Source organism: Rhamphochromis longiceps, linkage group LG23 (assembly GCF_057381845.1).
Source record: "Rhamphochromis longiceps isolate RC_006_pf linkage group LG23, R_longiceps_female_GT1.1, whole genome shotgun sequence".
Lineage (NCBI taxonomy): Eukaryota > Metazoa > Chordata > Actinopteri > Cichliformes > Cichlidae > Rhamphochromis > Rhamphochromis longiceps.
In genome coordinates this window covers 7,596,419-7,623,090 of record NC_140578.1, presented here as the reverse complement: position 1 = coordinate 7,623,090, position 26,672 = coordinate 7,596,419, and the positions used below count along the sequence as shown (strand labels likewise).

Genomic DNA, 26,672 nt, shown 5'->3' with positions numbered 1-26,672 from the left:
ATCACTCCAATTGTCGTCTCCCTGCATTGGCTTCCAGTAAAATACAGAATTAAATTTAAAATATTACAGATTGTTTATACATCTTTGAATGATTTTGGCCCTAAATATAAATCTATAGTGTTTAATGTATACAAACCTAGTAGATCTCAAGGTCTGCAAGATCTGGTTACCTAGCAGTTCACATATGTACATTTCTGTTTTTTAAATGTATTTTTATTATAATTCTTCCAAACAACCCATTGCCCTGTAGGAGGCAATGCCTAGTTATAGCCTTCGTAGTTGCCACCATAAACATTTTCAATAAATATCTATTGCATTTGGGCATTTTGGAACCAGCTACCCATTGCGGTCACATCGTCTCCAACCCTAGCTATTTTGTAAAGAGCACAGCTTTAGATTCACGGTTGCTTTTAACTAACAGTGTAGCTATGCCATCGCCCTTGTTTTAATTTTTGTTGTTTTTATTGTTATTGCCGTTATTATCTTTTATCTTGGATTTTGAATTTATCTTGACTAGCTGTGGTGTTTGAAATGTGGTGAATAAATAACTTATCTCGCCTATTACATTACATGTAATAAAGAACAACAACAAAAACCTTCTAATTTGTGATTGGACTAATCGCATCACATGTCAGGTTAAAAACCGGGAAGTGCCGACCTGCCTGTAAATCAGATGTGTTTGTGAAAGCTGGGGGGATAATAAAGCTGCAGGAAAGATCAAATATCCGTCCGATTCTTGCTTTAAGTTTAATGCTCCATGTCAAAAGAAAGTAGAATGCAAAAAATAAGCTAAGCCTGGCTGGTGATTTCATTCGCAGTGCTAGATTTGTACAAACAAACAAACAAACAAACAAAAACAAAAAAACTCGTTCATTTCATGGTTAAATTTCGTGGTTAAATTTGTTGCGCGTAATGTGATGCTCAGACTTGGGGCGGAAGTTGTGAAACGTGTGTGTGTGTGTGTAGGTGGGTGAGCCTACAGTGAAGAAGTGATGGGCAGGGGAAGAGCCGACTCTCAGAGAGGAATGAGAACTTGTCGGGGATGGCGGACAAACCTCCGACGCTGGTCGTGAAGCTGTTTGCTGCCGGGTTTTACGGTCTCAGCTCGTTCCTGATCGTCGTGGTGAACAAGAGTGTTCTCACTAACTACAGGTAACGGCATAGCGGTAACGCCTGTCACGGTTACGGTCGATAAGCTGTTTCCATGCTAGCTAACCTAGCTTGTGGAAGTTGTGCAGGCTGAGCAGAGCAGGCAACACCACGGTGCTGATTAGCCTAACGGCAACTTTTATCCAGTGATGGTAATCTTGTGGTTCACACTGCAGGGAGCCTCTCTTTCTGTTGCCTGTGTTGGGCAACATTTTAACCCTTGAGTGTTAAGTACGAGGTTAGCTTACTAACTACAGTGTGCTGAACTTCTAAAGCATTAAAATTTACTGGAGTTTCATCTACTTTTTCAGGTTCCCGTCGTCGATATGTGTCGGAATAGGACAAGTACGTGATACGTGTAACTTCTTCTTTTACGTTAACCAAGCTGACACCACACCTTAAAACCAGGCAGGTATCGACACTGATTTCTTCATGAATCTCTGTGCAGATGTTAGCCACCGTGATTGTGCTGTGGGTGGGCAAGGCTGCAAGGGTGATCAGCTTCCCAGACTGCGATGAGACCATACCTCGCAAGGTGAGATATTCTAAATGAAGAGTACCAGTCATTTATTACTAGTTTCCAGAGGTCCATATGCAGTCTGTTCATCTCTTAATAAACAGTCCAAATATCAAATGCAGAGGCCTAACATGTATAATTTGGCCAATATAAGCAACTATTTTCCCATTAATAGCATATCAGTATTGACATATATTAAAAAAAAGAAAACAGATTCATTAGAAATAGTTTAGCAGTGTCTGCAGTACCTGAAGTGACTGTGGTTTAGAAAGTATACAGAGTTATTATCTTTTAATTGGAAAGGTATAAATGTTTTTGGGCTAAATATTGAACCCCAAATTGTGTGACACATTAAGCACTGTACACATAGAGTAAGTGGCTTGTAACCTCAAAGCATTTATGCATTAAGTCAAGCTGTGTCTAACTAGATTTTGAAATATATTGCTGAAAACTAGCATACTCTATATGCATTAGATATATTAGCCTTTATTTTTTTCTTCACCCTTTGAAAAATGGCATTGCCCCCCCCCCCCCCCCCCCCAGAAACTGGAATAGGTCAGGTTTATGGTGATCGCTGCCTGTCCATCAGAAAATTCATTTAACCATGCTGGAGCTGTTCCTACTTAACAAAACCTCCCTATCCTTTTTTTCCTTTTTTTTCCCTAGACATTTCCTCTACCTCTCCTGTATGTGGGAAATCAAATCACTGGTTTATTTGGAACCAAAAGGCTAAAGTAAGCTCCACATTTTGTAAAAATTCACACAGTTAAAAACTATTTGGCTATTAATGTTGATGTTTTTCGTTTAATGGATTTTCTGTCACCGTTTACGACCTGGTGCACCAGTCTGCCCATGTTTACAGTCCTCAGGAGGTTCTCGATCTTATTCACTATGCTGGCCGAGGGATTTCTGCTCAAGTAAGATCCCACACAACAGATAACCTACTTTTCTTCGCCATTTACTGGTCCTTTTTTTGTTCGGTTCCAGTTCTAAGTGGTCATATTGAATTTCTTTACTGTATTTAATTTGTGGCAGGAAGAAATTCTCCAGACCAGTTCAGCTGACAGTGTTTACAATGATCCTTGGGGCATTTATAGCCGCGAGGTAAGTTCTACTAAATCCAGGTGTGCTGGCTGTTAACCAAGATTTACCTTCACTACAAAGAGGTGCTTTGTCGGGATATAGGTCCAAGTTTAGTTGCCATTATCTTCAAGGAAGTTGTAAAGGAGCCCTGCCTAAATGCAGCTTAACTACAGCTTAAATGTTAGCCAACTGAACACATTATTTATTTTCTTGACACTTTCGATTGCCTTTTCTTCTTTCTGATCCTAGTGCTGACTTATCATTTGACCTGCAAGGCTACATGTTCATTCTCCTGAACGACATCCTGACTGCAGCCAACGGAGCCTATGTAAAGCAAAAATTAGACGCAAAGGTATGTGATGGCAGCATCTGATGAATAGTGACCATTGTTGGGTGGGAGCTGTATTTGGCATTGAGCTGATTACGTGTGAATGTAGAGAACTCGAACTGTCCTTCAGTATCTTGCTCAAAAGAACTTGGCGTGTGGAAATACATTGAGTCAGTTCTTTTTACTCCCACTAATTTGATTAGATTAAGAGAAAATATTTGTGATTCATTGTTTTGGTAAAATATCATTGTGCTTAACTAAACATTTTTTTTTTAGATTAGTCTTCAGATCTGTTTGGACTGACTCCGAAATGTCTTGTTTAAGCTCGTTCAAGTCATATTTAATGTCACAAGGGCAAACTGAACTACTCAGTTCTCACGTTTCTGCAAGGGCCGATCCAAATTTAGTGTATGACGCCTATGGAGCGCCATCTCCTAGGACTGAGCTCCAACTACGAGAGGGGTGTGTATGAGTGAGGGGGTGAAGCCGATGAAGCCATGTGAAACAGAGCATACACAAGAAGTCTTAGGTGGTGCCATGCATGACATCTGTATGCTACTTAGTGAGGAATGCACTGAAAGACCTGTGAATAGCACTCTGTTCTGGCTCTGCATATTACTTGTGTTTTCCTGTTGCTCCCTTCCCACCTGCTTCTCTACCCTTTTCATTTTTTCAGGAGTTGGGGAAATATGGATTATTGTACTACAATGCATTATTTATGATAATTCCCACTCTGCTGTTGGCTCATGTGACTGGAGATATGCAGAAGGTGAGGAGTTAGCATTTATTATTCTACTTCTACTACTTTAACACTATATTTGTTAAATTAATGCTTTTTTTTTTTTTTACCAGAGCTGTTATGATTTCAGTACCGACCAGTTATTGCTTGGTTTAATTCTGCATTTAAGTGAGCGAACATATGTCTAAGCATGGGTGTGTGCCGTAAATATGAGCTGTCTTTTCATTTGGTCAGTGTTGGCAGACATTCTGGGTTGCCCAGCTGGGGCCCAGCAGCCAGAAAGGCACAAAGATGCTATTATGCACCTAGCAGAGTTATTACAGCAGCATCAAGTACTTCCCTTGACTGAGCAACCACCATGGATATAAACTAAAACGCCTCAGTTTTTAGGCTGCTCACTTTCTTTAAGTGAATGCGTGACATTACACATCAAAAACCACTAATGTAATATTTTACTTTACTAATCAAACGTGTTTCAATCGTTTTTTTCTTTGCTTTTAATGCTGACACAAATATAATGTTTAATGTATTTGTTAGTTGTCAGTTTGTGTTTCCCATACTCTGCTTCTCCTTTCAGGCAGTGGAATATGAGGGCTGGTCGGATGCATTGTTCCTCACCCAGTTCACCCTGTCGTGTGTCATGGGGTAAGTTACAGGCTTGAGATTAAATGTGGCATGCGTGAATTCACTATCAGTGCAACATCTGGATGATGGCAAATTTCTGTGATTTGCTCTTAGATCGGTATTGCAGTCTCAGTTCTGTCTTGCAGCTTGTCTACAATGTTGCATTAACATTTTGAAATCCAATTTCAGGCTCCAATAAACGTTGAGTGATTTACAACATGATTACTTATTTATTTTTCCTAGGTTTATTCTGATGTATTCTACTGTGCTGTGTACACAGTACAACTCAGCATTAACAACTACTATCGTGGGTTGTATTAAGGTGAGCTGCGTGCTTGAGGGAACTGTTGAATACAAAACAATGCAAAATGCTCAGGTTTGTTAATGTTTTCTCCATTTTTACAGAATGTCCTGGTGACATACATTGGAATGGTACTCAGTGGAGACTACATTTTCTCATGGACTAACTTCTTAGGTTTGAACATAAGGTAAACAGATCTCATGTTTCTCCTGAATCTGAGGGTTAAATAATGTCACCCCCTCCTCTCTGATACCCTGGCATAGACCTTCCCCTAGGGGAGTGAGAACTCAGGACCCGTGTAGTTGGAGCATATTCTCTGGTAGTAGTAGAATGCAAGTATATCCAAGTTCAAGTTCAACTTTATTGTCACTTCAACCATATACAGTTTAAAAATACACAGTGAGGCGAAACAACGTTCCTCCAGGAACCAAGGTGCTACAAGACAAGTTAGTGCAAAAAAAAATAAAAAATAAAAAATAATAATATATAATATATCTAGTAATCTGATCTGGGACACTTCCAAAGTGGAACAAAGTCCAGCTCTTCTGTAAGAAACTGGTTACAGATCCCAACTATATGTAATCAGTATCTCAACCCCATACACCACAAGCGTCACCAGAGAAGTTACAGTCCATGTATTGCTAGCTAGTCCTAGAAACTGAGGATTGGGCCACTGCCCCTCTGTGAATTGCCACCTTAATGTGGCAGAGGGGTTTGTGTTTTCCAAATATCCCAGAAACTATGTTGTGAATGGCAATCTTCCCCTGGTTGGGTCTCCTAAAGGAAACTTGGAGTGGTTCAGAAAACCAATATGAGCCAAAAGATCAATGGACCAGCTTATCCTGCCTGGGACTTGGTTTCCAGGGTCCCACCATGGAACTGGGAATGGCCCACAGGGGCCTGAACAGACTTAGCCTGAAGTAGTTACAAGTCTGCCCTCCTGTGATCCCACCACCTACAGGAGGGGCTGTAGGGGTTCAGTTTTATGCAGATTGGGCAGTGGTGCACAAAATGTTACTTCTGTTGAAGTATGAAAAATCTGATACAGAATCAGAAATGAAACAGTCTGATTAAATATAGCATGATGAGCACTAGCATGATAATTCTTGTTTCTCAGTTTAAATACAAACTGTTCTCAGCATCTGTTCTTCTGGTGGGAAAATAAAAAGTTTCTGTTAACACAGATAATATTGTATTCCAGCCCTGCGGGAATTCAGATGTGTCAGCTGGATCTTATTTCTAGTTCTACAACTTTGATGTGCTGTAGCATGTTCTTTTGATACAACATTTTCATGTCACCTCTCTCAATTTTGTTGCAGTATTGCTGGCAGCCTGGTGTACTCGTACATCACTCTTACAGAGGAACAGTCCAGCAAAGCAAATGAAAACACCAAGCTGGATATCAAGGGCAAGGTGGTTGTATGACAGACACTGGATTGTTTTTTTGTTTTTTTTTATTCTTATGCTGATGAACAAAAAAAACTCTATTTTTTAGTAAAAGTGTAATTTATGGAGTATTTTGGCAGTAAAGGCATGGGATTGGTGGGAACAGTGTTTCAGACACTTCCGCAGTGTGTTTTTGTGGAAATGGAGCAGTACCATTGCCATGCCTCTCTGCTGCTACCATGGTGACGAAACCCTCCCAAGTGTTTGTAGGTTGATTTTTAGATAAGCTTCTTTGTTGTTGTTTTTTTATGTTGTATTTTGATACTGTTCTTGTGAGCTTTGAGAATAAGGGAACATTAGGTGAAAAATATTTATACAAACATTTGATATTTAGACAGAACATTTAAAGTTAAATGTTGAGATTATGGAACACAGGCGCGATCAGCTGGTTTTACACATTGGTGTGTACTTATGAGTCAATGGGAATATTAAGGAAGTTATTTAAAAAGGCACAATCCTTGTTCTTGCCTTTCAGTTTTGCTGTTTACAAGGAATGTAACTATAGATGCCTTTCTGAGCACAGTGAGATGCACTGACACTGTCATTTTCCGTTTAACTCTTTGTCTCCATACTTTATTTTATTTTTTGCGCAAACACTGTCACACGCTTGTTAAAGACACACGTAACGACACTGACCGGACCTCATCCTTCAAAACAACCAAAGCGGATGGGCAGCAGGCCATCAGTTCTCATCAAGGATTGTGGCTTTAAATAGTATCGCCTTCTTTTTTGGGGTGATAATTTGAGATGACAGTTTACATTTTGCTCCTTCAGTATTAGAGAAAGTTTGTTGTGGACTCTTAAAGCTGTAACTGGTTCTCTCTATGCAGAATTAACAAACAGTATATATGGTTTGTTATTTGTACAAGGGGATCATTCGTTTGTGTTTTTTGACAAAATGTGATCGCACTTTTAACTGAGGTAGCATCTGCAGAAGAGTGACTAACAGCCACGCCTCCTGTTACAGTCATTGAGATTAATGTATGTTCCTGAAATTTGTTTCAGGGTTTTTATTGTTGTTGTTGTTTTTTTAAGTACTATGAGAGGAACTCTTTTTTTCCCCTTCTTTTTTCAATTATCAGGTACAAGTGTCTGCTTTTAAAAAAAAAACAAAACATAAATATCATCAGTTTATATTTATTACTTTTTTTTTTTAGACTTATTAATTTGTAGGTGGAGTGGCTAGTGAATTGTAGATGCTGATCACATCTCAAACACAGTACCCATGATCTTGTAGCTGGAACACAATGTATTTTTTACATTAAAAACTCTTAACTTAATGCAGTGGTTGTTTGCATTGCTGTAATGTCATTCCAGCATCTAACAGAATGTTCAGAGTACACACTTGAGTGTTTTGTAGGATTGCGTGGTAAGATAGCATTTATGCTGAGTAAATGTTCAAAGTTATGATGAGTTACTTTACAGTCTTTGTACTTTTCAGACTTTGTTACTCCCTGGTGGGGAAAGTGCCACATTGATTACAGCAATGCAGGATGAAAAGACTAAATATCTGCCAGTTTACCTCACAGGTTGATAAGTTATCCTCCAAGGCTAAGTCCAGCTTCTCTAGTTCAGCTCCAACCAGAGACTCTTAGCTGTGTGCCTTTTTATGACACACCATAAAAATGTTAGCCAAACTGATGTTTTTTAACATCTGCATCATTAGCATTCCCTGTTTAGCCAGATTTTGTGTTTCTAAAGTAAAAACATTTTCTAGTTTCACAGAAACTATCAAAAACAACGGCTCTATAACTGACTGTTTAAATATTACGTTTCCAGCTCTTCACAAACTACAGTAGCATGATGGCGCCCCCTTCTGCAACACCTTTAATAAAATGCTGTTGGCCCACTTTTAAAGTTTTATACTAGATAATGTGCACTGAGATCTACTCTAAAACACTGTTTTCCTCAGGAACGATTTAGCATTTTAAAGGCATAAATGTAGAGTTTAGTACGCACTAAGCTTAACAAAAGGGCTTCTACCTTAATTATTTTCTAATTTGCCACCACTAGGAGGCAGCAAATGCTGTAGAAAGCAAGATTTTGTTTTTCAGTTACCATCAAAGCCCTCACAAATCCCACTATTAACTCCTCTTAATGACCAGACAGTACAGAAGTATGAGTTGGCACTCCATGGAAGCATGTGGTTGGTACAAGTCTGTAAACCAGTGCTGCTCAATCCAAATATGCAAAGACTCCCAGAGTCAGTAATTTCAAAGTCGTTTCAGTCATACTTCAATCTAGTGCATGAAGCACAGAAGCAGGCATTAAGGATATATTCTCTCACGGATATAAAAGGCCAAGAGGAGAAAAACGATCTAACACAACAGCTGAGCTGTTATGAATTACTTTTTAATAAGTATATTCACTGTTACATTGGCAAACTACAAGAAGTCTGATGGGCAGTACCACACAAGATCACCACAGCTAAGAAGAGGGCCTTGTGTGCTGCTGAATGTGGAATCTGCCAAAGGACCTCCCTTACCTAAAATCAAATGTATTTCCAGCACAAAGAACATCTTAATCAACCCAAAGAGCCTAGAAGAGAGCATATTTCTCCAATATTCAATTCATAGTTGAGGCTGGATCAGGTGACACTGAAACCTCCCTCAGTCATAGGCTGAGGCTCTGCTCTCTCCAGTGTGTTTTTAGCCTCCCCCCCCAGCCAGTTGCACCAGTTGGTTGCAACTACCTGAGTCTGGTTCTGTCTGAGGTTTCTTCCTGTTAAGAGTTTTTTTTTTTTTTCCCCCCTCTTGAAGCTACTCCTATATAAATAAAATAAAAGTGAGTTGAATGGAAAACATCTTACATTGTGTGCAACATATTAGTGTACAACTTTGGAGGGATAAAAGATAGATAAAAGAAAAAACCAGCAAGCTTTGGTTGAGGCATGAAATTTATAGAAAATAATTTGAATACAAAAAGTCACATGCTGAAACATCATGGATACAAACCCACTACCATTAACAACTCATGACCTTCTCTGACCTTGCTGGTCATAACTTAAATGAGTACAACTAAACCCATTACCTCAAACTTAAACTGTCATAAATATCCACAAATTAATGTAAAAGGTAACCTAAACTAATACTCATACCACATTTAAATTGATATACAATATACACATTAAAAATCGGCTGAACTTACAGACAGCAGTGTCCTGTCTTACATGTGCAGCTATCAAATGTTGCATTGCTTTGTTTTTGTTTTTTGTTTTTTTTAAAAGTCCCACAAATGGGCACATAAAAAGGCACCTTCGTCAGTCCAGTCTGAACAAAACAGCAGTTTTAACATCCACACTATGCTGTAAATTCTCAATTATGGAAGTGCTGGTGTTAACGGCAGTTTTACATAGACATGTGCTACAAACAGAAGAAAGATGAAACACATTGATGCATTTCAACCAGGCAGGTACAAAAAGGAGCAACCGTCACTGGCAGGAAGGGATTTAACATTTCAATGTGCAAAGACAGCTTAAAAGAAATGAGCACTGATCCTCAGTGTTCAGAGTGTGAAACAAAGACTTCAGAGATATTCAAACTATGACTAAAACAGCCTGATAAAACTGTAGTGGAAAAACACAACTTAAATATAAATTGATTTCACTTCAAGCCTACATAATTTTCCCCATAAAGAGAGTGCATAAACACCCTAATGTACAACAAACTGAGGTTTTATAAAATAAAGCACAAGGAATTCAAGATACAGACCAAACAATACTTTAAATCTTCACCATTATATACAAAATAATATTCTCCTTTTAGACAAAATGCAAGGTTCAAATTTTTACAGAGGCCATGCTTGGATATTAAGTGAAAACATCAAATGCAGAGATTCATTTGGGTCTTCAGACATTTGCTTACGGGGCTCCCGGAAGGTCACAATGGGTGTTCTTATGCTCGATGCTATGCATCACTTCCCCATTTGATCCAAAGAGAAAGTCTGAATGTATTATGATGTAATAATTATGTAAAGTGTTAGAGCTGCTGATTATAACCACAAGTAGGCAGAACCCTTGCTGGCAAATTAATACAGACCTGCCTGAGCTACAAGTCTAGATGTACTAGAACCATAGTAGTGTGTGCCGTGTGTACTAGCAAGTCTCCTGCCATATCGGATAGAAGAAAAGGGGTCAAATGAGTGTCTGCTCAACCAGCATCACCTCTGGTAAGTGCCAGTACAAGTGCCTTTCACACTGAACACATGATATCAAGTAATGTAGGATGCAACACCTTGTAGGATGTTTATCGGCCAAGGGAAATTCAAGAGGTAATGGAAACGTTACTGCACATGTATTAATGTACGTCTTTCAGTTTCATTGTGACATTCTGGGGGCACTATTATTATTACTATTACAGACATTTAGCCTAAGTAGACCCACATCAACTCAGCAAATTCCAATACTTTCAACCACATCAAAAAACATGTCCCCACACTATTTTCTGGATCAATGCATCACTAGACAGCAGATCACTACAACCATCAAAGCTGTTAAACAAAAATAGTTATTTAATGCCATTTGTCACCACTGATTTACACTGATCAACAGAACAATTATCTCAGCAGGAGATCAAGGGTCTACCTGTTAGACGACTCTCACAACTAGACTGACCTGCTGTACGGCAGAATAGTCTTCCTCCCTCGCCTCAATAAATACAAACGAGCTGTTTACAGTTTAACTAATGCACAGCACAGCTAAAAGCAGCGCCGAATGCATACCACAGTAAAAGTGTTTTTTCATCTCAACAGGAGCTAGGAGAACTAAAAATAGTACAACCTTGCACTCTGAAGCATGAAGCACACACGCACACCCACACAATCTTAAAGCAATTTAAAGGGAAGCTAAACAAACCTGTGACACTACCCTAAATATGGGATAAAAACTCCACCCAACCAGAAAGAGTGGGAGTGAGCAGAATTGGAGCAGTTTCCCTAACTAAAGGGGCCCTTTTGTTGCATACTTATAAAAATATCAAGTGGATTGGGTTGTTTTCTGATGTGGCCTCTTCTGTATTGCTACAACAAAGCTTAAAAAAAAATCCACTGGCTCGATGTTACTATTAAGGCAACTGTTGTAGTGAAAGGAAATCTACAGGCTGCCGACACCGTGAACGCAAACTAGGTGAAAGTTGAGGCATTCCACACTGCACTCACTGACTCACCTCTCCACAAGCCTTATGAGAGAAACAAGGCAGTGTCCTTTCATTACTCCCAAAGGCGCTAGGAGGGGCAACTAGGCTTACCTGACATTTCATTGCACACTTTACAGAGGAAGACAATATGAATTAAATATATAAGTTATAGGTTCAATTTAGAGCTGGGCGATATGAGATTTTTTCATATCACGATATGTTTTTTTCATTTCAGGCGATAACGATATCTATCACGATATAAGCCAAATAACTATATTTGTAAGATTTAAATGTGCCGTTGCTCACAAGTAAAATGTGAAATAATCAGCAGCTTGTTTTGATTTAAATATTTATTTCCTATAATAAGTTCAACAGGGTAGATGTACTTAAGGAACATGAGACTTTTTCAGATAAATAAAGGCAAATATTGCAAACTACACAAAAGGCAGCCGCTAAAGCGTTTAAGTTTCAAAATAGAACAAACAAAACAGACTAAATTGTCAATTCCACTTAGAAACAAAATATTAATTGTAAAAATAAATCTTAGTTTGTGTTACAGAAGAACAGACAAAACTGACTAACTTTTGTCAATATCAAATAAACTGAGGACTAAAAGGAAATTCTCAATCTCTCCTTGTTGTATAGCTTAGCTTTTCAAACAGTTTTAACAGTTACTTTAGTCTGACAAAAGCCGAATGACGAATTAGCGCTTCCAGTCAGAGACTGAGGCTACGTCCACACGTGCACGGGTATTTTTGAAAACGGAGATTTTCCGTTTTCGTTTTAAAAAATAATCCCGTCCACACATAAAGGCAGAAATGAAGGAAAACGCTGCTATGAACATGCCAAAGCAGCAGGTGGCGCTAGATTCCTAACCGTACCGAAATGTTGGCCAATCAGAAGTCTAGAAGCCTCGGCGGGAAAAAGTAAACAAAGCTGGGGCATAGAAGCAGAACCGAGTCGTATGTGTGGAGGGACAGTAACTGTGTGTATATGTAAGCATTTAAACACTGCAGAGAGTAGAATTAACAGTATTGTAGAAATTCTTTTCACCGAAACAATAACGTGGCGCACAGTGTGATGCATGCACCAGTTTATTGTATTTCCAGACTTGCTTTCGGCACAATTTACAGTGCACGCTACTCTGTTTTTTGTCAGACTTGAAATAGCCGAAATACCTTCACACAACGGAACTCCTATGGCTCTTCCGTTCGACAATCTCTCCGGCATTGAAACCATCATCTGTTTTCTCTTCGGTCACGCTCGGTTGATTTTTCTAGTCGGCACACTCATTTCCTCCATTACCCGCTGGCTGCTTCCCAAACAAACACACGTGCGGCTTGGCACTTGTGCTGTACGTAACAAGTCACGCGACGTGACGCTGCGGCTGTGATTGGTTCGGCTCTGCGCTACTTAGTTTGGATTGGCTAAACTTTTATTTTTTTTATTTTTTATTTTTATTTTAAGAGGACAAGAGCGGCGAGGTCTATCGCGATAGCTTAATTTCTCTATCGAGTAAAAGTTATATCGCGATACATATCGTTATCGTTCTAGTTCAATTAAAAAATGAAGTGTTTGTCGATTTGTAAGGGACTGATTTAAAGGTTCCAACAGTCCTGATGTGTCAGCTTTATAGTGCAACAAGGTTCTCGGCCATGTAACATAGGCTGTAGAAGTTACAGCCAATGCAGCAGAGGTTGCACAGAGAGGACAGCAGTCTGTAGAGCCAAAGGCGGCTGCTGAGGTGTCTGTATTTGACATCCGTCTCACATAGTTTAGCGTAAGCTTCACGGTTGGATGACAGCCCGATATCCTGACCCAGTCCGCATGCCTGCTCAATAAGATGCATGTCAGCCATAATCTCTGATGTCATTTGGCCAAACCACTGAGCATTGACGGCCGAAACCGTCACGGACACAAAGAAGATGAAGATCTGGTGGCAAAAGCAGAGAAAAAGATTTAGGAAATGTTTCAAAATGAGTGTCATGCAATGTAATGATATGATAAAACAAAACATACCTGAAAGGCTTCTTTGTCATCCAACATGTCACTTGGGTGATACACAGCATAGATAGTGAGGTTAAAGAAAGCACAGGCTGAACCGAGGTGGAGATAGAACGGGACCAGACGACTCTGAATAAAGCCGTACGTGTGTCTGTTCAGGTGGTTGTTCATCACAAAACCTGAGCAGAATCGAGGACATTAACTCCACAGGCAAAATCAATACTATTTTATTTAAAGAAAAAAAAAAGTTTTTTATTATCTCACAGCAGTAACAACAAAGTCTGAAATCAAGTTTCATCTCAAAATTATAATTATATAATATAGATACAGGAATACATTTACATGAAGAGTTTTTAGTGGCACTGACATAATATGACCACAGTTATACTAAAGAAAAGAAACATACTGCAGCGTTAAAGCTAACAGGAAGGTCAGGTCACAAGTTTGTGAAGGGCATTCCTCCATAAGCAAGGAATGTACACACCTTATAACAAATTCAATATGTGTAAACTTTGCAAGCTACAAAAAGCCAGGTGCAACCAATGTATTGCACTTTAAAAGCATTGTATGCTTGATGATTCTGAAACTAAAAGTGTGTCACAAACATCCACGGTATCGTTTTGTCCTCATCTTTCTGTCCCATGATATGCATGTGGTGGTGTTAATGAGTAATCTGGTGAAAGCAATCATGTTTAGAGACTGTAAAGTTACCAAGTGAAATTCAAATATGTCAGAATAGTGGCACTAATTTCTTTTAGTCATGGCCAAGTGATGGGCCTGTAAGAACCAAAACCTAAAAACCGAAGTATGACATAAATTGGGGTTTTGCAGAACTGTTACAACCCCCCCTGCCCCCGGACATACTGAACACACACTCTGATCCAATTGTGTCACATTCAGGATGGCTGAGACTACACTGATACCAGGGTTTTTTCTCCAGTTTTCACTAGAAAAAAAACTGTGCTTCAGTAATGATTATAAACTAAACAGGTATCTCTTTATTGACCACTTGTACTTCCTATCATTCTCTTATCCTGTATTTGTGTGCATGTTTATACCCACCTGAAACGAACGTGACCCAAATCTGCATCCCCCAATAAGTGGAGATCAGAATCAGCTGCAGTAGCTTCACAGTGAAGGTGGGCTCTTGGTCAGTGGGCATGCTTTCTCCACGGCCTCCCTCTCCTCTAGGATCAAGTGTGCAAAACAGGTAATGCTTTTTCTCCCACCACCTGGGGTTTTCCTCTTTTTCCCCCCTGAATGGAGGACTAGCAGGAGTACTCAGCTGCAAACATGCAAAATCAAAGTGCCATTAGCTACAAATGTTGGCTTTAAATGCCGAATTATCAGCAAATTATTTGCTACTGTGGCAAATCTTCCACAGTAGCAATAAACTTTTGACACAGCTTTACAAACAAAGCTTATCGATCTTTCCAAATAACAATACATGCAATAAACGATTTTAGAAACTTTCCTGTTAGGTTGCGGAAACTAATATATTTTCAAAATTAATAAAATTACGAAAATCGTACTAAATACAGTAAACCGACAACAGATACATCTTATTTAATACGTAGTTTATTTTAAGGAGCTGCAGAGGCGGTGTCTAATGTGTTGGGCATGAAAATATTCAGTTAATCTGGAACACCTCTGTTGCACATAAAACTACACAGGGAACTTCAGCTACAACTCAGAAGTGCTGTGATAATTTTTCACTCGAAGGTGGTTCGATAGCTTTAAGTTTTAACGAGTCGTGTGGCTTCTACAAATCGTCAAAGTCACCTTTACAATAATAAGTCACGGCTAACGAAAATTGCTGGGTAGCTGTAGTAACAAAACTACACTGACTGACAGCTAACAGGTAGCTAAGGTTAACTGTGTGACTCACTTTATAAAACGTTTACTGAATAGCTAACTGAGAGCTTTATAATGATAAAAGAAAGAAGACTTAATGCTATAAACAATGTGAAGAACCTACCTGTGCTGGCAAAAGACTGCGGGCGCCTTGCTGCAGTTCACTTTATAGTAAACTTACCAAACCGGCTGGCAGCTACTATCGCTGTCTGTAGAAAGGGCGGACCCGCGAAGATGTCCCCTGGAAAAACTTCCCGTGTAGTCTTAACAGCAGATACGCGTTCCCCCTCAACGGGTAAAAGTTTCCATACACTCTGCAGTAAGAAAAAAATAAATTAAAAAAATTAATTGTGGTAACTAGGATGACTTTGGAAAATAGCCCACTCCTCGTGTCCCTCTAGAAGTAAAACGATGTAATTTAATAGCTCATGACACTAGTTTTAAAGCATGATCTTCAAAATTAGCAAACCACAAATTTACAGACCACATGGGAATGTAGGATTGGATATTCTGCAGACACAGTCGGTGACCCCCAACTGTCTAAGTATGTGGTGAGTTCATTAATCTACCTCTGCATGTCTTCTTTTGTATACTTTGCAGTTGAAGGCAGATATTTTACTGCGGCTACATTTATCTATGATGTGGTTTAAAGTGTCTCGTTTATCTTGTGTAGCCTGTAATTGTATTGGAATGCCTCTTGCAGTATTATCTTTAATGTAATCAGGTCTTACTTTGCATTTCAGTATAATCTCTGTTTCGATTATCAGCTTTACATGCTCTGCCCTCTGGTGACAGTAAGCAGCTACAGCATGTAGATGGTAGTCTGTAAAGTTGTGCATAGGTTTGGGTAAATGGTAAATGGCCTGTATTTGTATAGCGCTTTACTAGTCCCTAAGGACCCCAAAGCGCTTTACACATCCAGTCATTCACCCATTCACACACTGGTGATGGTAAGCTACATTGTAGCCACAGCCACCCTGGGGCGCACTGACAGAGGCGAGGCTGCCGGACACTGGCGCCACCGGGCCCTCTGACCACCACCAGTAGGCAACGGGTGAAGTGTCTTGCCCAAGGACACAACGACCGAGACTGTCCAAGCCGGGGCTCAAACCGGCAACCTTCCGATTACAAGGCGAACTTCCAACTCTTGAGCCACGATCAGTTCACAACCACACCTGTTCTTTTGAGTCTTTTCCTCAAGGAGAGGAACGGGACGTATTTTGGACACTCATTAAAGTAAACATTCCAGCCTCAATGTTAAATAAAAACAACAATGCCTCCTCATACTCACTGTACAGACTTTTACCAGAATGACAAAACTAAATATGTTTCTGTTGTATTTTTATTTAATGTATTTATTTCAGATAGTATTTTTTCACACGTAGTTTTAATTCCTAGTATAGTTTCAGTTGATTATAATAACCTTGTTAAAAACTAGTTATAAAATGGGTGGCTATAATTTATCTGACATTTCAAATAATGTGAAATAACTGATGGGAAAAAGGCATGGCAATGAGCTTTATTGTAGGAAAAGTTATAATTACATGTTATACACACCTGGAAATATAGTATAACCATACACTGATATCAAAATAAGTTACAATATATACTTTTTAAAACTGAAAAACAGGAACCATGTATTATACATGTCTTCAAAGTGTATGGCACTTAGGGGAACAATAAGACAAAATTGCCAAACAGGGAGAAGTTGCATAATATGTGCAGTATTAAACAGTTTGAAGATGAACTAAGCATTGCATTTTCATATGAAGGCAAAAAAGTCATAAAAAACCCTTCATAATAAAATGCTTCTGCTTCTTTGTCACACTGATAAAAATGTCCCCACAGGCTGGTTTCCAAAATAAGTATTTCAGTGTGATTAGTCCCACTTTAGAAAATTTTGAGCTCTCTTTTTTTCCTAGAAACATTCAAAATGTAGCAGCTTTCACGAAAGCGTGAGCTGCCGACAGAAGCTTCGTGTATCTGCGACACGGGGCTGAATTCAGGCACCAGGTGATGGGAGATAGGGGTCAATGTCGGGCAGATTTACAGATTTTGTCATAGACTTCTGGAAAGGCTTCTTTACAACCTAATTCATCTCTCAATTTGTGGTACAACTGTCCATCAAACATCTCCCAGAACTCCTCTCGTTCCATGTAGACATCTGCATACAACATCTGGAATCTACATGCCAACGAAACAGCAAAAGCAGTGTGAATTAAAGCAAAATATTTCATATCACTTTTGTTTCAGATGCTTCAATTTGTTTGCTTAATTTGAGACTCACCCATGAACATCTCTGACAAACTTCTCCAGCTGGCTTGTTGACGATTTAGCTTCAAAATGTTTGACTTTAGGTTCCCCATAAGCCCCGATATCTACATACAGCTCCTCCTCTTGACCTTTGGGGTGAACCATCCCTCTGCCTGGTGGCAGCAGGAATGGACACAGCCACAGTGGGTACACCTAAAACAACACAAACAATTTCAATATTAAAGCACAAGTACCTCATACATAAACTAAGTGCCCGGCACACTGATCCATATCCATATCCACATCTTACTTCAATGTCCTTGTGGAAGCGTGTGATGGCATCCTGCAGATGTTTCATGGGTACCAGCATGTCCTGGAGCACGTGGTGCTGCTCATAGAGACGTCTGATGGTTTCTCCCTGGGTGAGCTTCAGCAGCGAGATCTTGGGAGGCACCATCCAGCCGAAAAGCCAGCGGAACACGGGGTTGTTGCCAAACGGAATAATATCCTGCAGAAAAGGCACAAATGTACGCAGAGATACTAAAATGTCCCTCTGTAATAGAGTGCTGACTCTTTTTTTTTTTTTTTTAAAGTGGAGAATTCCCTGTACTTGATTTTCATGATTCAATGTCTGATTTTAAAATCACAGATCACATCCTTTTTTTTTCTGTTTATATATTTTTAAAATTTAAAATTCAAAAGAAACAGAACATGTAGACACACAAACATACGTAAAAATAAAAGAAAATCAGGTTTTAAAAAACTCTTCTTTCTTGAAAGTTTTCTTTCTATCACAGTGAGAATTTTAATTAAATATGACAGTCCTGAAAATACAGTATACCACGACTCTGCTATCAAAATAAGTTACAATATATAAAAACAGGATTTTAGGTGATAGGTTTGTAGCTTGAACCCATCCGCTGGAACGTTGAAGACAATATAATTACACTGCAAAGCAAGACACAAGTAGGCAAAGTTCTTCATGTTACTCATGCATGAGGGAGTCCTGCCTGGAGCCAAGTGTCGTTCCACCACTCGACCTCCGTCAGACTCTCAGCCAGGTTCCCCATAGCACTCCTTTTATTGTGGTTACATGAATATGCATAGGGTCATTAACATATAACATCTTACATAGGTATACATGTAAACAAAGAATAGTGTGTGTGTGTGTGTGTGTGTGTGTGTGTGTGTGTGTGTGTGTGTGTGTGTGTGTGTGTGTGTGGTCAAAGTGTGACCCCATAAACGACTTCCTTAACCTGCTGGTCTGGAAAATCCAACAGTTCATCTAAACAAAAAGCACTTAGACTAGAACAGACGTAGCTACGTTAATCCTACCATAAAACAATAAAACAAGGTACGACCTCTCCATGCTCCTAGGATGTAGGTGTGCATTCCAGTGTGGAATACACACCAAGCCTTTGCAGCCTGCTAAAGATCACAGTCCTATCATTACACAATTGATTATACACCTCTAAGCATATATGGTTAAATATTTCTAAGCATAAATGACAATCAACAATACAAAACCTAACATTAGGATTCTTCTTATTAATCACAGTCTGTAGCCCAAAATTAGAAGTAAAAAGTAATTGCTTTGAAACTGTAAGCTGCACAGAGAACTGATTCATAATCACAGACCAGGGTTAGAATAGCAAGCTGTGACCAGATGTACTAGGATATTGTGATAACTGTTGACCCTACATTTGACATATTATTGATTCTGACATATACTGATCAAGCATAACATTATGACAACTGTTTGTGATGGCTAGACGACTGAGTCAGAGCATCTCCAAATCTGTGTATCTATCAGAAGTGCTCCAAGGAAGCGACAGGGTCATGGGCCGCCAAGAATCACTGTCACTGATGCATGTGGGGATCGAAGGCCTGCTCATGTGGTCTGATCAAACAGACAAGCTGTAGCTCAAACTGCCCAAAAATTTAATGGTGGTTCTGATGGATGGCCAGATGTGTGTGCATCTCTTATCTGATGAATACCTGGCAGCAGAATGTGGTATAGGGAAAAGGGAAGCCGGCAGAGGCTGTGGGCATTGTTCTCCTGGGAAACCCTGGATCCTGCCATCCATGCGGATGTTACTTTGACAGGTACCAACCTACCTAAGCAATGTTGGAGAGCATTTACAGAAACAGTATTCCCTGCTGGCTGTGATATCTTTCAGCAGGATAATGCGTCCTGCCATAAAACAAAAATGGTTTAGGAATGGTTTGAGAAGCACAACAAAAACTTTCAGTTGTTGACTTGGCCCCCAGATTTCCCAGATCCAATCAAGCATCTGTGGGACAAGCAAATCCTGGACAATTAAATGCAATCCATGGAGGCCCCACCTCACAACTTTCAGGATTAAGGATCTGTTGCTAACATCTTGGTGCCACAGTACACATTAGGGGTCCAGAGGAGTCCATGTCTCGACTGGGCGACCAAATATTAGGCAGGTGGTTATAATGTTGTGCCTGATCAGTGTGTCAAATAGCATGGTAGCATCAGTACTGGCTTTAGTCTTCTTACTTTCCACCGGAGGGCAGTGTTAACCTACCAATCACGGTCTGACGCCACCATGTCCAACAACAAAAACGATTCCTATCACAGATTGTCAGTTAGCGATTTAATCAAATCATCATTAAGCCCTGTTTCTGCCTGCTTTTCCCTGCACTGTCAACAAACACAAAATCCTTTGGAAAACAGAGCATCCAAAAGCCCAGAGGTGACTCAACTAAATCTGTCAAACCAATACAATGCATAATTCATCACACCATTTACTGTTACAGAAACAAAGGATGCCAAGCCCTCCTCACTAATGGCTAATGGTGTGTGAGGGTGAGGGATAGGGATAGAGAGACAGAAAGAGACAAAGAGCATGCATTAGAGCCTACTAAAGAGAAGTAAGACAGCAAATTGGTAAGATGATGACAAGCTAAAATGTGACAGATTTATGCACCCCCTCAATATAATCCTAAAGCAGATAAAATCTGTTGTGTGTGAGTACCTGAAGCTCCCAGAAGATACTGCGTGTGTGTCTGTGATAGTAGTGTCTCAGAGGGATGTACTCAACTCCAACGCAGTCTTTCTTCAGGTAGCCCTCCACGTGTTTAAAGAACCAGGGTTTAAAGTGCAGGCCGATTCTGTTAATCTGATGTTGAAGAGGAAACGGGAAGGTTAATATGATAAAACAAATGAAAACAAATCGCAAGCACAGTCAAAGATGCCTTACCTTGTCAGGCTCTGCGTGGTCAGTCATGGTTCCTGTCATGATAACAGCACTATCCAGACTATACTGGAGTCCCTCAACAAATGTGTTCTGCTTGTTCGCAGAAGCTTCGGTGAAGCGTTTACAGATGTTCTCAAGCCCTCTGACTGGCTCATAGTGCAGCTTCACCCAAGGCTTAGCTGGGACTATTTTAATCTCAGCGGCAACCAAGAAGCCCAGAGTGCCACAGGACCACGGGACGGCGTGGAATAGATCCGTGTTCTCCTCCTTTATGAAGAAGAAAATTTTTTTCAAAAGTGTGTGGCCCTCTTCTGAATATGACGGTGAAGAGCCAGGCTTTCTGAGATTAGGCTATTTGTCTCAGTTTTTCTCACATACTTCACAGTAGCGACCAGTTTATCTTCTCACAAAGATCACGCTGTCTGCTTTTGGGGTGAAAAATCATAACATGCAAGTGTGACAAACCAGAAACGGGGCTTGGAACACAGTGTATTTGTCTTTGATGAACCACATTACTGTGTTTAGTTATTTTATTTTACCAGCAAACAGTTGTCATCTTTTGATTCTACATTATAGAACAACGTCTGATAAATAGCCTATTTTTAGCTCGAGAGCGTTAGAGGGAATTACGCAGGAATTTTTACTCAATTCTTGCCCATTTCTGGTAAACAGAAGGACTTAAAATAGATAATATTAACTAGAATAGACTAAACAGAGACAAAAATGATAATCATAACATCAGTGACATAGTAGCTCACCCCAATTCAGAGGTTACTGAAATGTATGAAGTACAGAAAGAAAACTATAGTTTGTGTTGTTATTGGTTGGCTGTATTACACAAACTAATGAGAATACAAATCTATTGTCATTGAGGCTCAGAATCATATCCAGGACAAATGAATTTCCTTTAGCTAAAATCTAGGACTACTAGCGATTGTTATGAAAAATGTAAAACTGCCTGTAAAATGACCAATGTGACACTGATCTTAAGCACAATTGGGATGAAGACTCATCAGGGGTGGGCAATTAATTTTCCCAAGTGGCCACATGAAAAACTAGGCTTGCTGCAGAGGGCAAAACCATCAAACTTATAAAGAGATGAAGTTATTATTTAGCAGAACTGAGTTCAGCTTAAGCTGGGATAGGCTCCAGCACCCTCCTATGCGACCCTGCTAAGGATACGTGGAAGAGAATGGAAGAAACAGTCGTAGTTTCTTATGTGGCCTATTAGGAAAATTAATAGCCCACCCTTGCATTAGGTGATCAGTGTGCACAAGTTTCACTAAAATCTGATCATAACTTGAGGAGGAGTACTGATTTGTGAACTGTGCAGAAACAGATTAGCTCACTGGTCCTTTGACCAGGTGAGCTAAGAAGGAGAAATGTTTCTATCCACTGAAACTGAGGGTAAAAGTTTCCATAGTTATTTTTCATGGTGGAATTTTAGTGCTTTCTTGCTAATGAACCTTCTACCATGAATTAAAACCATGCTAATATAGTGAACACCAGATACTCCATCTGAGCAAAGCTGATTTCACTGCCTATGGATATTTCTTCAAATATAAAAGCAGAGACAGCGTAATTGAAATCATAATTTTGTTATCTCAAAAAGCAGAGATAATTTAGTAACGCATGAGTGCAAGGATGGCATACTAACCCACAAAACTCTCTTTAGAATACAAGCTCCTGGACTCAGACATATATCATCTATATACTTAACACAAAATCAATACTCACCTCTGTGCAGCGTACTAAACTGCCATCAGCTAGAACCAGTTCATAGGCAACACAGATGTGCTGAAACAGCCCATAAATATGGGATGACGACTCTATGCCGGTACCCATCACTAGCCCACCTGAGAGAGGACAGAGAATCATAAACGTCCTTTACTAATTCAATTTCTACCCGGGTGAGTACAACACCAGGCGGACACATGAGCAGACAGGAACATCTGCCTGCTGTGAGTGTGCGCGCGTGTGTGGACATGAGGATAAATGAATGTACTGCGACCTGATTGGAAAACATTAGACTGTTGATGCGTTGTTTATAGCATCAGGAAATCCATTATGAAACCCAATCCAGGGGTGTTTCCAACACTGCAGCCATTTCCTCCCAGTTTCGTCTTTTGAGCTACAACATCAGTCCTCTAATGCGATTAGAAAAGTCGTTGAGGCTCTAAACAGGATGCAGTGACTGACAGAGGAAATGCAGGATTTACATCAGTGATATCGGTGTCGACATCATCGGTACATCTCTCTATTTGCAGAAACCACAGAAGGTGCCGATCCATGATTCCAATGAAAATAAAGCACAACGTACCCACAGTGAGGTCATCCAGCTCTGGCAGCACTGGCAATGTCCAGCCGATGGAATTGAGGAGAGCGGTGACTTGACCCATGTTTGCCAGCGGTTCAACTCTAACCACCTAAAAAACAAATATATTTTTAAGTAACAATCCACCAGCAGGTTCTCCTGCTTCCATCTCACCCTCCTTTGTCACACCAACCCCTCTGCATGTCATTCTTCACTACAGCTTCCTCTTTTGCTTCTGCCTGCCAACTCTATATTCAACACTATCCCTCCTCAAACACATGTCCAAATCATGTTGCCTCTCTATCTTTGTCTCAAAAGATAGATCCTCACAATTTACGTGGAACTCGTGCCTGCATGAAAGTATTGAGCCAAATAATTAGACAATCTGCCTTGCAGAAATAAACACTTTCTGTGAATGTAAGAAATGGCCTCAGTCTATCCATCCATGTACAAACTGTTTGATTCCAACACTGTCTGGACTATTTGGACTGCATGGACTACATGGACATTTATAAACTGCTCAGTCTACCTTAAAGACTAAGGGTTAAGGACGATCAATAATTTTCAGTCGCTGGTCGAGAATAGTTTTCCACTTTTAATTAGGTCTTCAATTTCTCTCAAAGTTTTAACACTTAACATTAATGTCTGGTTAAGATATTGCAATAATTCACCCAACTTTTATCTGATTGGCTCATTGTTGCTGAGTTTTATAAATAAACAGACAAAATCAATCAAATAGCTGCCATTCACATCATAAAACAAGACGTGGTAAATTAACATAGCCATTCTTTTCCCTACAGATAGAAAGTTTTTATTATTGCGGTAATATGTTTTAATGATAGATGTCAAAGTGCAGTTTTTTAAAATAATACCTCTATTGTATTTTCATTACTATCTGACTTACTATCTGGGGAACTTGACAGAACTGAGCCCAGGTTGATGCTGTTTCATCAGTTACAAATATTTCTGGTTGAGTTCACAGATACGAAACACTTGGAGTTGAGTTTGTTGCCCCCTCATACCTGCCTCTTTGTGTCCACCTCTAGAATGTCCATCATGTTGATCATAATGTTCTTGTGGGTTTTCTTGTACTTGCCCACTCTGAGAGACACGGTGAGCCAGCCGGGGCGACCTGTACACATGTAGGTCTTAGTGCCCTCCTTTCTCCAGTCGCGCACCTGAAATGTCACATATGGAGATGTCATGGTTGGTATCCATTAGGTGACAATGTATATGAGAGGACATTTTTCCTAAGATAGTTTTCCTGTATATGAAAGCCTGCATGACATGGGGATAAGCAAAATCCTTTTAGTGATACAGCTGTTGAGTGATCAGTTAATAAGTTTAAGTTATTGAATAACTGATTCCCTTTAAATGAGTCTAATTAGTTGAGGTGAAGCCACACCACTGTTTAACTTTACAAAGCTGCTTGTAATCCACAGAATATACACACACAGTACATGTTATCCCATCTGAATCAAAAGCAGCCTGTTAAAGTTTTCACAAGCATGACTCACTGCAAACAACACATGAAACTTTATGATCACTAACTATTTGACTGTAATTGTTATTGATCATTAAATATCACGGTGGCCCAAATTAAAAGGGACGACTCTGCAACATGAATGAAACATTGAGATGTAATAGAAATGAAGCTGCGTGCCTTATTAGTTTAGTAATGATGGATTGCATTTATATAGTAATGACTGAAAAGGACAGTGCAGCTCTGACACCTGTTCACGCGGACACGCTCACCTGTCTCTGGATGTCTCGCACGCGCTGGTCGTGCAGTTTGGGCGCAGAACACATCTTGAAAATGAGCCACGCTCTCGCATAGTAATACGCATCAAATATAACGGAGAGCGGCAGCAGGAACAAGCACACAAATATCCACCTCTGGTGAACTATCACGTAATCTAGACCTTTGACTTTGATCCACAGCAGGAACAAAACCACCAAACCTCCTAAATACAACAGTGGAACCATCGTGTCCGGGCAGATCGGCACTCACTCTCCTCTCTTTCCAAACTAAAGATATCCGCTTCACTTCTCAGCTGGGGAAGTAGCGCTTTGGTGAACTCTGTATTGATTATCCCAACCCTCAAAACTCGATTTCTGATCACCCCTTCTCTGGGATAGGTGAGCACGGCTAGGTGGTAGGCAAGCCCCTCCCCTGCTTAACATTGATTGGGCGATAATACCAAAGGGGCGGAACCTGTCATGTAAGCTTTAAGTTAACTGGTCCACTAAGTGACTGAAGGGAATGCCAGAAAAGTAGCCTTTTTGTTGTTTACCCAATCACGGAGCACGCAGGCTGTCACACCATGCACCCTGTCCTCAAGACTGTGTTACAACACTGTATTTACACAGTATCACAGGTTGAACCCTGTAGTTTAATGCGGACACTTTAAGTTTAAATTAACTTCTGTAGTTTCTTGCAGAAGCAGGCTTTGTCATAATCAGTGCATGAATGCACTCCCAACATGTCCATGGCTGTAGGTCAGTTACATGCATTGTTTTCCCCATCTTTTATAAAGTAACTGGTCCATTTGATACATGTTCATTTATAGTGTGCGCATGTAAATCAGTGGATAGTAATAAATCTAAGTGCGCCTACCCCCTTTGGTGCAGATTAGCTGTTGAAAGGAGAGACATTAATGATCCTTTCTGGTCGAATCAAAGCAGCCTACCTTTCCACAGTATTGGCATCATTAGGTTAAATGTCTGGAGTTTGTGTTTACTACTAATAGCAAAATTAAAAAGCTAAAATTGTCACAATTACACCTTTTAAAATAAAAGCTGACCTATATCTGAATACATTTTCACAAGCATGCGCTTAGCCAGCTATGAGGCCACCAAGGTTCACAGTGTAGTCTTTTTTAAATTCATTTTTTTAAATTTTATTTTGGAGTTTAAAATAAAAATTGAAGCCAAATGAAAGTAGACACTCAGTTTCAGATTATTTTTGGCATTTAGATTGGACATCCCTTTTTTTGGTCCTCTCAGCCATACAGCTGTGTCTGTGAGCTCACAAGCCCCACACACTTGCTGTTCGAACTTTCTGTCTCTGAGGGGCAATAGGTGGTGGACTTGATATGGCAGACTTGAAGATGTTAAGGCTTTTTTCTACAGTGGTCAAGATGGACAGATTAGAAATGACATCGAGCCAGCTCAGGTTCCAGCGGTTTGGAGACAAAGTTAGAGAAGAAAAGCTGAGATGGTTTGGACATGTGCAGAGGACAGATAGACTCGACAAAGGATGTAAAAGATGGAGCTACCAGCCATGAAGAGACGAGGAAGACCACAGAGAAAATGTAGTGAAGGAGGACAATCCACAAGATTGTGTGACATAAGACGATGTGAGGGATAGGGTTAGATGGAGGCAGATGATCTGCAGTGGGGATTTAAAAGGAGCAGAGAAAAGAAGAAGGGGAAGGAGCTTAACAGCCAACTTTTAGACAGACTATGACTAAATCTATCATCACGTTAAGTTTTAGGATGCATTGGTGCAAATGACTGGGATGTCTTCATAAAGGCAAATCAAGTAGCTTCTATTGTCATTTCTGATCTGAGCGCCCTAACCTCATCTGAACCTCATCTGCTCCTGACAAATACCTCCTACAATATAATACCAGATTGACAGGTCTCAGTCCATAACAACAACCTAAAGGTCCAGGTGAAAATGGCTTGTTTATATCAGA

The 26,672-nt window shown here is 39.9% G+C and overlaps 3 protein-coding genes across 3 annotated transcripts; 1 reads left to right on the top strand and 2 right to left on the bottom strand.

Moving 5' to 3' along the window:
* The first annotated feature begins 739 nt into the window (after positions 1 to 739).
* Positions 740 to 7,302, top strand: slc35d1a (solute carrier family 35 member D1a). The gene is made up of 12 exons (XM_085397683.1): positions 740 to 1,152; positions 1,461 to 1,494; positions 1,598 to 1,684; positions 2,333 to 2,400; positions 2,512 to 2,583; positions 2,702 to 2,770; positions 2,999 to 3,101; positions 3,754 to 3,846; positions 4,394 to 4,461; positions 4,684 to 4,762; positions 4,846 to 4,928; positions 6,061 to 7,302. The coding sequence occupies exons 1-12, from the start codon at positions 1,043 to 1,045 to the stop codon at positions 6,164 to 6,166; spliced, it is 972 nt and encodes a 323-aa protein (XP_085253809.1). The 5' UTR covers positions 740 to 1,042; the 3' UTR covers positions 6,167 to 7,302.
* Positions 7,303 to 9,383: 2,081 nt separating this feature from the next.
* LOC146641187 (transmembrane protein 205) lies at positions 9,384 to 15,456 on the bottom strand. Its single transcript, XM_085397684.1, has 4 exons — positions 15,302 to 15,456; positions 14,386 to 14,608; positions 13,339 to 13,502; positions 9,384 to 13,252 (listed from the first exon to the last, which is right to left on the bottom strand). The coding sequence occupies exons 2-4, from the start codon at positions 14,483 to 14,485 to the stop codon at positions 12,950 to 12,952; spliced, it is 567 nt and encodes a 188-aa protein (XP_085253810.1). The 5' UTR covers positions 14,486 to 14,608; positions 15,302 to 15,456; the 3' UTR covers positions 9,384 to 12,949.
* A 1,703-nt stretch (positions 15,457 to 17,159) lies between these two features.
* On the bottom strand, positions 17,160 to 25,090 carry dhcr24 (24-dehydrocholesterol reductase). Its single transcript, XM_085398876.1, has 9 exons — positions 24,727 to 25,090; positions 23,994 to 24,149; positions 22,978 to 23,083; positions 22,395 to 22,513; positions 20,661 to 20,924; positions 20,436 to 20,579; positions 17,741 to 17,938; positions 17,465 to 17,643; positions 17,160 to 17,361 (listed from the first exon to the last, which is right to left on the bottom strand). The coding sequence occupies exons 1-9, from the start codon at positions 24,955 to 24,957 to the stop codon at positions 17,208 to 17,210; spliced, it is 1,551 nt and encodes a 516-aa protein (XP_085255002.1). The 5' UTR covers positions 24,958 to 25,090; the 3' UTR covers positions 17,160 to 17,207.
* Positions 25,091 to 26,672: the final 1,582 nt, after the last annotated feature.